The sequence below is a fragment of the Branchiostoma floridae genome, unplaced genomic scaffold (assembly GCF_000003815.2).
Source record: "Branchiostoma floridae strain S238N-H82 unplaced genomic scaffold, Bfl_VNyyK Sc7u5tJ_193, whole genome shotgun sequence".
Lineage (NCBI taxonomy): Eukaryota > Metazoa > Chordata > Leptocardii > Amphioxiformes > Branchiostomatidae > Branchiostoma > Branchiostoma floridae.
In genome coordinates, this window is record NW_023365789.1 from 90,108 (window position 1) to 102,962 (window position 12,855).

General features: G+C 41.8%; 1 protein-coding gene across 1 annotated transcript; it reads right to left on the reverse strand.

Annotated features, from left to right (window-relative positions):
• Positions 1-5,186: 5,186 nt before the first annotated feature.
• LOC118408551 (leucine-rich repeat and IQ domain-containing protein 4-like) lies at positions 5,187-11,624 on the reverse strand. The gene is made up of 8 exons (XM_035809360.1): positions 10,147-11,624; positions 8,766-8,878; positions 8,365-8,520; positions 8,069-8,081; positions 7,558-7,643; positions 7,022-7,126; positions 6,416-6,580; positions 5,187-6,011 (listed from the first exon to the last, which is right to left on the reverse strand). The coding sequence occupies exons 1-8, from the start codon at positions 11,615-11,617 to the stop codon at positions 5,742-5,744; spliced, it is 2,379 nt and encodes a 792-aa protein (XP_035665253.1). The 5' UTR covers positions 11,618-11,624; the 3' UTR covers positions 5,187-5,741.
• Between the last annotated feature and the right edge of the window lie 1,231 nt (positions 11,625-12,855).

A 12,855-nucleotide genomic window follows, 5' to 3' on the forward strand; every position in this document is an offset into this window, starting at 1 on the left:
TCCAACTCACGACCTTCCGAATGCAAGGCGAACACTCTACCCACTTGGCCATTGCACCGGCTACTCATTTTCACCTGAGTATAGTGAGGAAAGCCGTGTAAAGTGCCTTTCCCAAGGGCACAAGATCGGTGACACGCAGTCGGATTCGAACCCGCAACCTCTTGGTCACGAGGCACAAATGCTGCCGCTGCGCCACACGACTTCACACGATTTAAGAACTAAGCATATTTACGACAAAAATTACGTAGGTTAGACTCTGTCGCAGGCTAACCGACATACTCACTCCGCCATCTTCATTTACTGACAACACAAGTATGTAGCCGTAGAGAGAACGTTATTTGACCTTTGAACGCCAATGAGAAGTGGCACAAGGTACAATGTACAAACATACCTGCGCTGCCAAAACATTTCAACTGATCCAAGTTGGGGTTTTAGACTGGGAATTTCTCACTTTTTTTGCAATTTTCACTGGTCAGTAATGATGATCTATCTTGTTGTTTTACTGCCCAATGTGCGCTTGTCATCATCATTACACCGGAAGAATCCAAACAATGAACATCAGCTAAGCCTTATGGGTAATGGCATCTGTTTTGTGCGATTTAAGAACTAAACATATTTACGTAGGTTAGACCGACATACTTACTCCGCCAGCTTCATTTACTGACAACACAAGTATGTAGCCGTAGAACGTTATTACCCTACTTGAACTTTGAACTCCAGTGGGAGGTGGCACCAGGTACAATGTACAAACATGCATGCGCTGCCGAAAGATGTAAACATGTCCAACTTGGGGTTTTGGACTTCAATTTTCTCATTTTTCAAATCCACAAACTTACCAATAAGAAGCTGTGGAATTGATAAGAGCATAACTGTGTGAAGGTACAAACGGTCAATCTTTAGTAATGAAATGACTGAGACGTGATGCTAATTCTAATACAGTAGTGACCCCGACACAAGCTTCGAGTTCCACAGGCACGTTGCACACACCGTGACTATGGAGCAACCACGTGGCTTTAAATTTGCTACGGCATAAGAAGTGCCCAGTTACCTAAAGTTTTCAGTTTTTATGCAATATGTTAGGACGCGTTGCACAGTTAGTCTTAATCTGTATTGTAATCTGGATTTTACCTACTCGCTCCCCTCAAAAATCCCAGCCACTACTACATCCGCGACCCAACGTCTGCTTGGAGAATACCGCAACCCTACTTGATCTTTAAACGCCAGTGGGAGGTGGCACCAGGTACAATGTACAAAGATAACGGCCCTACCCTGCCAAAATGGCACACACGTCACACTAGGGGTTTTAGACGTGACTTGTTCAACGTTGATGTTAGTTAGTAATGACGAGCTTTTTGATAATACGTTACATCAAGACTTGAGGACTGAATGCGGTAAAACGTAATTTTGTATTCCCAATGACAAGTCGCATCTTATGGCATGTTCGTTACAAACACTGATACTTGAATCCCCCAATACTAGCCTCCGCCCACTCGGTCACGTTGCGTACAACGTGACTATTGAATAGTCACGTAACTTTTTTTCTTTGTTAATATTAATCTGTTTCCTTTGTCAGGACAGATGTAATGCAATATAGACAACCTGCTTTTGGTTGTCATTAAATCAGTCAAAGGCAATACTGTGCGCATTAGGTATGTTGGTTTCCATGGTACCCATTGTCAAAATATGCAAAACATGCATGAAACATTATGATATAAAATAAATCAATGGATAGGCATGGGACCTTAATATCTAACTATTCTGTGTTAAAGTGTAGAGTTTTCCATAGCACAGAAAACTTTCTTAGTTTCCAACGAGTCATGCCAGGTCTATTGTTAGGTGAGTGACTCAAAACTGCAGCACAACAAGGTAACGATTACTCACGGCTTTAACACTTGAGTGGTTCAGATTTGGGTGAAACCTTCTTCGTGAATTGTTCTTCTCCGCTCAGTAGCCAGGCACGCTGTTCTCTTCACGTAGACGTGTTTGCCCAGCGCATGCGCCTCGCCCTAAAAGCAGAATTTCCCCTCGTGTCACGTGAGGTATGAGAGCGTGGGTAGGCCTGACTGCCTTTTGCGCGATGATTCAACTTAACTTTTTAACACATGCCGGAGTGAAACATATGACCTTGTTTGACCACAAAAGTAGAAATACAACCATTGTAGTGATGATTGATGGATATTTCTTCTCTTAACCGATCAAAAACAAACACCTAGATGGATATCCAGCTCACCTGTTGTGCTTACGTGTTCGTGCTGACCTCTGAACCCTAGGAGGGTGTTTACTACGTACGGTGTGGACTTAACGAACGTGTGAGATGGTAAGGTGAAGATTGGGCCATTGTGCAGTGGATGGAGGGGGGTTCGCAGTAATTCTCTTCGCCAAGAAGAGTATGTTTTTGCCGACTTGGGTCTGTATGTAGGTCAACAGCATATAACTCGAGAAATTGTGGATGGAACTTTGTGATTTTTGGTAGGTGTGTAGCGGTTGTCAAAAGGAATGCCAAGTTTGAAAACGGTTTACCTGGCGTTTTCCTACGGTACTGCAGCGAGCTTTGTATGTTTTTTTGCGGCTTGTTTTGGGCCATTGCGCGTTTGATGCAGGGGGGGGGGGGGTCGCAGTAATTTTTTTATAATTTTGCAGTACAAGGGATGAAGTATTGGCACCTGCCAGGAAAACTGTTGTCGTTACTTGACTATTTACTACTTAGCACATTACATTTTGACATATGATTTTAATTCATTTCTGTTATGAAAGTTTTAGTTTACCTTAAGAAAGTCACTTTTTATGAGTTTTTATTTCTTATTCATTAGGATGCCAAGTACGATAATCATATGTTTAGAGGGGCTATCCCCATAACGCTATCAACAATTTGGCCCAAATGGTGCCTGTTGTTACAGACCCCGTGAACCCCAAGAGGGTGTGGGCTTTACAAGCATGTGATGCGATCAAGAGAAAAGTTCACTTTACGTTTGCTGTGAGGGAGAATCAACACTATTTATCAATTTTTTTAGATGCAGTAGCGGCACCTATCGAAAACATACGTGGCTATTTGGATAATGGTTTGTCGATATCTAACAGTTACTTCACAAAGAAGAACAGATTTTAAGTAGAGGTAAGACATGTAGTACTAAGATATAGTTTCCCAACTGTTCTTCTTGTCAGTCCTTTGTCAACGATTAATTGGGCAGCTTTTCGTCCGCAAAATTCAATAAATTCTTAAAATAGAGTCACCTGTTTTGCCCATGTGCCCATAGTGACCTTGTGAACTCCATAACGGTGTTTACCAGGTACGGTGTTGACTCAGGTAAATATTGAGGAGACCTTACGGCCGTCCGTGAGGTTAACATCTTATGCTTGTTGGAGGGATGTAACTTCGCAACATTTCAACATTTTTGCTACAAACGGAATACTAGTTAGTTCTAAGAATCGTTAACTTTTTTGATTGCTTTCCATGCATGACACTATGAACAAAAATACAATATTAGATAGTAAAGTAGTGTATTAGTTCACCCTTCGTGCCCATACAACTGCGCTTCTCGTCAGCCATTTGTTAACGGTTAGTTTGTCAACCATACAGCTTTACGTCCTTTACAGCCAGAAAAATCAATAAATACCTTCTAAGTATAATCACCCTGTGCCCATACTGACCTTGTGACCTCCACACCGGAGTTTACCAGGTGCGGTGTTGACTCAGGTAAATATTGAGGAGACCTTACGGCCGTACGTGAGGTTAACATCTTATGTTTGTTGGAGGCATGTAATTTCGCAACATTTCAACATTTTTCCTACAAACGGAATACAAGTTAGTTTCAAGAAAGGTAAACTTTTTAATTTCTTTTAATGAATGGCACTTTGAACAAAAATACCATATTTGTCAAGTAGCTAGGTACAAACCCTGCCTACCTAGGTACAAACCCTGCCTAGCTAGGTCCCATCCTGCCTAGCTAGGTCCCAACCCTGCCTAGCTAGGTCCCAACCCTGTACTGCAGCCAGTAGTATCTCAGTGAATAAGTCGCACCGGGTAAAAGACTACTGACCCTACATGAATTTTGACCGTTTGGGAAAAACAGATTCTGGTAAACTCAATATTATGCTGACTAGTCTCGTTACCAGGCTATACTGGGCGGGCTTTTTGTGGCCAATAATGCGCTTTTCTGTTTTTCATGGCGTATTAGTTTTATATGTACCAATTTTCTTGCTGGCCGAATTCATAGAATACTAGTACGAAGGCCGCCCACAATCAAAGCTAACATGCCATCAGAAAATAAAATACTCGTAAGGCAGTAAACTAGTTGGTAAAGTCTGCGTGAGTGGAGCCAATGTATTAGAGCTGGTCTAACTTACCTTGTACAACATTGGTGTGTTACGACTTGCGGCGGTTTACTGGTTATAGTATATGGTGTGGAGAACAATGACGGCCCACCTTAAAGGACTCCTACATACTGGGTGGATAGATGGGTTAGATACAGAGTGTACCTGTTTAAAGATTATGCATCATACATCAGGGTTACATATGATACTTTGTCATCAAACTCTAACTCATAAAACAGTCACCAGCCGTCATTTTTACCCAATTTTATTTACGACGTCACACGATTAACATGCAAAATAAGCAGAATGAAGAATGTAGACAGTTACCAAATACTAAATCATTTTAAGCGCCATTAGATTATCAATTACTTTTATGTATACATTATATTATTAATATGTTACTTTCAACCAACACCAAAATTATTCAGTTAAGAACTATATAACACTTCAGTGTTTATAATTTGTAATATAAAATCGATTAGAATTTTCAACTATTTTATGTATTTCATTACATCATGTAGATTCCCAAATATGAACTGAAACTTCACTTTTCGTTTACTGAATGTATAGAAGTCAATGAATGGAATGCAATTACTGCAGAATACTAACCATAAGCAATTCAATACTATAATCTGACCTATGTTGGTAATTATAGATAGAACAAAACATCCATAACAGATACTTACGACAGTGTGCCTATCAAGTAGCAAATAATTATGTTCATAAGTTGATAATATGATCAAAACTGAATCATTCTACACCTCTGTTTTGCCATTTTGTGGTGACCACCACCTTACACATTGTTCTTAAAATGACAATGATATGATTATATATGACATCGTATATACCTCGAAATTCAATTCAGAATAAACCCTCATTTCATTATCAGTACGGAAGTTCGCACATCAAGTACATTTTTCAAAGATCTACGTGTATTTTACAAACACATGTGCCAAATGCTAGGAGTAGGCTATAACATGCGTCTGAGATTACACCCTATGACCATTCATATTATAGCATTGCTACTGCGATGTAGACATCAGCCCCTTCATAATCTATTTGCACTGTCTATCTACATCCATCAATGTGTACACCTTTTGTGACAAAATGCCATTATTTGCAAAGTTCCCCATCAAACGAGAAATAGCCTGTCAGTCTAGATATTAGTTTACACGCTATAATTGTATTGATAATTAAAGTGGATGATATCGTTGCTTTGGTTAATCATGTAGGTCATGAACTTAATTCATATCTTATTTTGCCTTCAGCCTCTTCAAATTTCGAATTCAACGACCACTGCCGCCTTCTTTTTGATCAACACTGATGACCAATCACACCAGAACGTAAACTCGCGAGAGTTAGGGGCACGTGATCCTGCGGATACTTGTCGTCAGCGATTAGTCAAATGTGCCGATTGTTGTTTCGGTTAATCACTTAGCTTTCGGCCTCTTCACAAAAGAATCTATCATCCTAACCAACTCCTCAAACAGCGCCCCCTTCCACGGGTCCTCGTCCTGACCTTTGGCCATGTTGATGTAGAGCAGTTGCGCCAAGGGGATGGACATGGGCCCGGGCGGCGGCCATGTTGTCTTCTCCAGCATCACGGGGATGATGGGAGTGTTCAGGTTCCGCGCAAGCGCCACTTCGTCCCTGCAGTTCTTCGACTCGGCGTAAGGGGGCGTCACGCAGCTAACAACGACCTGGACGTGAAATACGCAATAATATAATGATGATGATAGATAGATATCAATCTCATGTGCGGTAGAATAGTGTAGATGGCTATGGTAAATCGTTGTGTTCACAGATAACTTACCGAGAAAATTTTATCCTGCGCAAAGATTATCATCTGATTTGTTTATATTTCCGTGCCCTACATGGGCGTCAGGTTGCCAAATTAACGTTACTATTGCATAGTATATACTCACTCACTCACTCACTCTGTCTCTCTCATTCACACTCACTCTCACTTCCTCTCTCTCACTCACTCACTCACTCACTCACTCACTCACTCACTCACTCACTCACTCACTCACTCACATGTATCACTCACACGCACAAACAATCTCAGTTCTCTGTGGACATTAACCATGGCATGTGTCCGTACCTTGGCCCCCCTGATGCCCTTGTCCATCATCTCGTACAGACTGTCCCCTCCCCCCATCTGCTTGATGTCCATCCAGCAGCTGTAGCCTCGCTCCTGCAGGCGATCGTGCAGCAGCAGCACTTTGTCCTGGTGGTCCCACTGGTACGACAGGAAAACCGCATTGTGCTGCAGAAAGACAGAGTATGTTAACTGTAATGGTTTGTTTCTGTAGATTCTATGCCTTTGGTAATACTCTATATTGGCTCCCTTGCGTGCTGAAAATAATCAATTTGTCAATCAGGGTGAGTTAATTTCCATTCAGTGTTTCCTTTGCTTCTTGGCCGACCTACTCTTGAGTTACAACTAAGCAACTCATATGGCACTTTTTTTCACCTTTTTTGCCAAATTCGTTTGTTACAGACTCGTATAACACAGAGAGTGTTAGATTATATGAAATGTGACTATAAATGTCCCAAATGAAAGACGCGGTAGCGGTTTTTTTAGTGTAACGTTAAAGTTTGGACATAAAATTCTGGACACGTTTGCGTACATAAGTCGGACAATACTGTAAAAATCAGCAAACCGTAACTACAGACGGACCTGAATGGATATCTTGGAGATACTTACTCCTCCTGTAACTTCCGACCGGACCATCGGCTGAACCCGAGCAGTGAGTGCCGAGGTTCTGGAGTCAGAAGAATCGCCCTTCGTAACCGCCACAGCACCTTCAGGCTGGAAAATTGAGATTTGATTGTGCTGAAATCCGTCAATTGTATCGTTAGCAGTGCGATTACGTCAGTGACTCAATGGTATTACCGCCATAATGTCGATATTGTGTAGATCTGATTTTTCACATAACATCCATGGAATGTTTACAAATAGGGACTGAATTGCACAACTTTGCCATTACAAGACATAATTGATATATTTATTAAGGCATTGTCATTGTTTATCATACAAAACGGGACTTAATCACTAAGCAAGACAAGGAGGCAAAGGAAGTGTGTGCATTGATAAAAATTGGTTGTGTCGTTACTCGTGAGTAAAAACATAAAGGACTGTTAGAAACTGTAACAAAGGAATTTAACCACTATTTTTAATTTAGCTAGATTACAGATAACAAACAAAAACGACGTTTTCATAAAGTCACAAAGCATTACTACCTGTGTTTTCTTGACGCCATCATCCTGTTTCTGTGGTCGTCCTGTCACTTTAATGTGTTCCTCTCTACTTTTCACGTCTTCTGTTTCTGCAGGGGAAATAAACATTTCTTTATCCAATAAACATGGAAAGTACAACATTGAAAGTAAAATGTATATTGCCGGTCAGCATTGCCAAAAAATTTCAAACTTTTATATCCACCAAATCCACAGTTTTCACCAACTGTACCGTGTACTTTAACTCCAACAAATACCCTTCAGGCGGATGAGTGATAAGCTTACAAACAGCGATAAACTAAAGTATCTTATAATGCAAAAATATACTTAAATGTCATTACCATAGTTCGAAGGGGAACACAAACATATCAGCTTGTTAGAATGTGGCAAATGTGGCAAATCCTAATTTACGGGAGCGTACCGCATCAAATTGGTTTCTTTTATTTGTAAATGTTAGATGTTATGGGTATCTACCAACATTTTTTGCCAAGTTTATACCCAACAAAACGTCACTAACCTTTCTCTGCCTCCTGTTTCAGGAAGATCATCATGAAAAATAAGGGAAGACATGTTAGGCATTGTAAAATGATATTGCTGTGGCGACTTCTATGATCAACACTATTAATCAACATTGACCCTACACGTATACGCATAAGGAATGCTGACGTATCCCCCATAAGCTACCTTTATCCAAGACCATAATGCATATACACCCCTGGAAGTTAAAGGCATACTACCGAATATAGTTATCACCCCACTAGTCAAAAGTGTAAAACTGACAAATATATACATAAAAAATATATATTGACCCACCCTGGGCGCCCGAAAAAGCTGGTCCGCCAGCTGCTGAAAGTCCAGGTCTCTGAGGTGCTGCTCCAGGGCGGAAAGTGTGGCCGCCTCACCTTCCTTCTCTCTCCACTGTACCAGGGTCTGGTACACCTGGTCAGGAACGTCGTCTGGCGCGGAAACCTAACATAGTCATTGTTAAAGGCCATATGAATTCAATCCAGTGCAATCCCATTCCTGTATAAGAGCCTTCATCCTATATCAGTGAATACCATCTGATGGTATTAGGAATGAGACGCATAAGATTACAACAGAACATTAATGTCATGAGTTCGTTAAAGACAATTTTCGTTGTTACAAACAGTTCAATCTCTAATTCTGACTCCAATCCGTTTATCTGTTGAGTTACAAATAGAAAATAATCCCACCTTGATGGCGTCCATCGCCCTGTTGCTGAGCCCCAGGCTCCGGGCGAGAGGTTTCCACTGGGTTTGGCTCATCCTCACGGACAGGCGGTTGAAGGCACTGAGAATTCTCTCATCTGAATTAAAGAACGCATGTTCGTTTCAGTCATTGCATATAATATTATAATATAATGCGATATAATATGATGAAATATAATATAGTATGGTATAATATGACATAATATAAGGCAACACGTGTATTCCGATTTGCAGTGGGAATAGCGGTCGTTCTCATTGAAATGTCGAAAATGGCATTTTTTTGGTCGAAAAATAGATTGGCTTTATTTTCACTGAAAAATACTTGATTGTTTGGGAAAATTCCTCTTTTAACCATAGCCAAAAAATGGCAACTTATTATTTTCGGTCCCATTGGTAATGCATTATAGGGCATGTAAAAAACGTAACCGGTAACGTTTGTTACAACAGTAGACTTTACCATGTGTTCTTCGAAAGGACTTACCTTATTGACTACATCATTTAGGTATAAGTGGATGTCCCTAGGGACATTTGAAAAGTGGACAGCTTTTTTTACACCAGGTCAAATGGAAAGCTTAGACAGCATCGAACAATGGCAACGTTTGTTACAGTCATTTCTGCACAACATTTTGTTAAGCAAGGTGGAATACAAATGACAGTCAACAACCCTTTCTTGTTTCTTTAGAAAGCCAGAAAAACTTAAAGCGTCACAAAAACGGCCATTTCTAGTCTTATACGTGGATACTATAACCGTGGCAATCGTCGTACTCGTGGTGGTAACGTTTGTTACCGAATTTGGCGACAGGCATAAATCACCTCACACAGCCTCCAAGATCAGTGACAGTAGCGATCTGACGTGATCGGGCAGAGGGCCTGGGTAGCTGGTTTCACCTGCCGAACAATTATTCTGGGAACTGAATTGTTAAATTTTTGGCTACTATTTGAATTCTTCGTTTCTTCTCAGGCGACTTTTTTAGGGTGTGAAATCCCACCCGTGGCTATAATAATCTTCTAACCCATCAATCAATACGAATGTTGTTGTGTATCTTTTGTAAAACATTACAGGAGTTGTGGAAAAATGAAGGAACCGGTGATGTTGTCTATAATTTGCTCCATATCAAGGCGTAAAGTCAGGTGACAGCATATCGACGTTTAAATGAGAACGAGCCATAGAAGTCTGAAGGTTTAACGATCCAGCAAAAACATTATAAAAGTTCAATTCATAATATTTGAATACTGGTATTGAAAGGGATATAGTAAGAACTTTTCAAGTCTGCAAATTACCATAAAACAAATATTCAGCTCATATAAAAGTATGATACCAATGAAAATAAGGTTGCTTTGACAGCCTGTCTAAAACACACCTCACCTTTCTCAGCCTCCTGTTTCAGGAAGGCCATGATGGCGCCGGTCCCTTGTTTACACACGTCCTGTGGAGGGTATGTCAGGGGGTTTCCAGAAACATCCAAGTCCCTCAGTTTGTCTGCTCGGTGAAGGGCGGTTGGGATCCTGGTGATGTTGTTGTTCTTTATGTCCAGTTTCTCCATGGCAGGTAGTTCACACAGGACTTCTGGGAACGTGTCGAACTTGTTGTTCCAGAGTTGGACCTGCCGTAGGTTGTGCAGGTGACTCATGGTGCTCGGCAGGGTTCTAAGGAGGTTGTTTTCCAATGCCAAGAACCACAGGTGTTGTAAGTTTCCCACTTCATCTGGGACCATGTCAAACTTGCGCCCGCCATTTTGTCCAGCATACAGCATCTCCAGTGTCTTCAGCTGCAGCACCTGTCTGGGGAACTCATCAAACTGACAGCTGGGGACACTGAGAGTCTTCATCCTGGTGAGTCGTGTGACTTCATCGGGGAGACATCTGATGGGGTTATTACCGACACTCAACACCTCAAGGTTAGGGAGCGAGCACACCCCTGAGGGTACCTCCGTCAGCTGATTATGATGAATGTACAGTTCTCTCAGTTTCTGCAGCTTTTCCACACCAGGAGGGAAGGTGGAGAGATTATTATTGTAGACACTTAACTTCTCAAGGTTAGGGAGCGAGCACACCCCTGAGGGTACCTCCGTCAGCTGATTATCATGAATGTACAGTTCTCTCAGTTTCTGCAGCTTTTCCACACCAGGAGGGAAGGTGGAGAGATTATTATTGTAGACACTTAACTTCTCAAGGTTAGGGAGCGAGCACACCCCTGAGGGTACCTCCGTCAGCTGATTACCATAAATGTACAGTTCTCTCAGTTTCTGCAGCTTTTCCACACCAGGAGGGAAGGTGGAGAGATTATTATTGTAGACACTTAACTTCTCAAGGTTAGGGAGCGAGCACACCCCTGAGGGTACCTCCGTCAGCTGATTACCATAAATGTACAGTTCTCTCAGTTTCTGCAGCTTTTCCACACCAGGAGGGAAGGTGGAGAGATTATTGTTACTGGCATCAAAGTTTACAAGGTTGAGGCAGGAAAAGATTTTTGTAGGAAGTTTCTTTAACTTATTGTCCTTTACCCATAGCCATTCCAGGTTTTGTAAATCTTCCAACCCGTCAGGCAACTCACTCAAATTATTGCTATGGACATATAACTGTTTCAGCCCTTGCAAGGAACTGATCGCCTGTGGCAAACTTGTCATCATGTTGCCGTCAGCGTCCAAACGGGAAAGGTTCTGCAGACGGCCGATTGCTTCCGGGATGCTGGTTAGTTTGTTATTGGACACATCTAGAAACTCCAGGTCAGTGATATCAAACACCTCCTCCGGGATGGACGTCAGACCCTGGTTACTCAGGTCAAGTGTAAGGAGACCGTTGACGGTCTGAGGCTGGAGGTTCAGGCCTGCCGCCATGTTGGATTATTCCTGCATAACGTACAAAGAAACTGTAGATATATAATACCCCAAACGCGCATATGGCTGATATGCAAGCACGAAAGAGGCACAAGCACAAACGTATACCCACACAAACACAGATAGACATAAACACACACACACACACACACACACACACACACACACAGCAACTCATATACACATGCACCAGCACTCACACACGCGCGCGCAGACAAACACACAGACATGTGATGGTGATGAGATGCATCGTATTGGATATTTGTTACTGTAGAGTAGAAACCTCAATACTTGCCTCGGTTCAAAGGCACGATGGAAAAAGTATAGGCATGTACACGTAACTAACTTCTTAGTTACCTCCATGAAATATCATGGAGGTTGTATTTTCACTAGCGTTTGTCTGTGTGTCAGTGAACAAGATAACTCAAGAATGGCTGGGTGGATTGGTTTCATACTTGGTGTTTGGTGGGGTGTGATGAAAGCTGGAAATGATTATATTTTCGGCCCCCTAGCCGCTTCCCTTGATACTACAGTGCTATCTCGTTTTCTATGGTCAGGAAGACGTTTGGGCCCCCTAGTGACTATTTTTGGGATAGCAGGGACACTTTTTATACTGCGAAGTTAATATTGCTCTGTATGACAGCAAGCGGTGGGACTGACTGGTTCGTTTTTAGCCGTTATAAGAATACAATAGTTGGTCCGCTTTGTCAAATCGCAATCTTCACGTAATGACAACTACATTGTGCTCGCACAAACATAACGCCGTTCTATTTATGAATCATCATCATCATCATCACGGGCTAGTTGCCCGGACCAGGTCCACTCTTTGTTTCCAAACGTCTCTGTCCCCCATAGCATTCTCTATTCTTTATGAATGCGTGACCTTTAAACGTCCCTGGGAGGCGGACTCGGCCTCAGGCCAGCCGACATGCGCACTTACCAAACTATATTTACTGACTACACAATGAATAAATGTAACCATAGAGAGAACGCCATTTGACCTACTTGACCTTTGAACTCCAGTGGAAGGTGGCACCAGGTACAATGTACAAACATACCCGCGCTGCCAATACATTTCAACCGATCCAAGTTGGGGTTTTAGACTGGGAATTTCTCCCTTTTTTTGTTGCAAATATTACAAGTTAGTAATGGCGATATATCCTGTTGTTATACTGCTCAATGTGTGCTTGTCATCGTCATAACACAAGAAGAATCCCAACTTTGAATCAGCTAAGCCC

Excerpts from the sequence above, each read along its gene's own strand:
- LOC118408551 (XM_035809360.1), bottom strand. The coding sequence starts at position 11,617 with ATGGCGGCAGGCCTGAACCTCCAGCCTCAGACCGTCAACGGTCTCCTT. Across the intron at positions 8,879-10,146 it reads GAAACAGGAGGCTGAGAAAG|ATGAGAGAATTCTCAGTGCC; the intron begins GTGAGGTGTGTT and ends TCTTTAATTCAG. Across the intron at positions 6,581-7,021 it reads GGTCGGAAGTTACAGGAGGA|CACAATGCGGTTTTCCTGTC; the intron begins GTAAGTATCTCC and ends GTCTTTCTGCAG.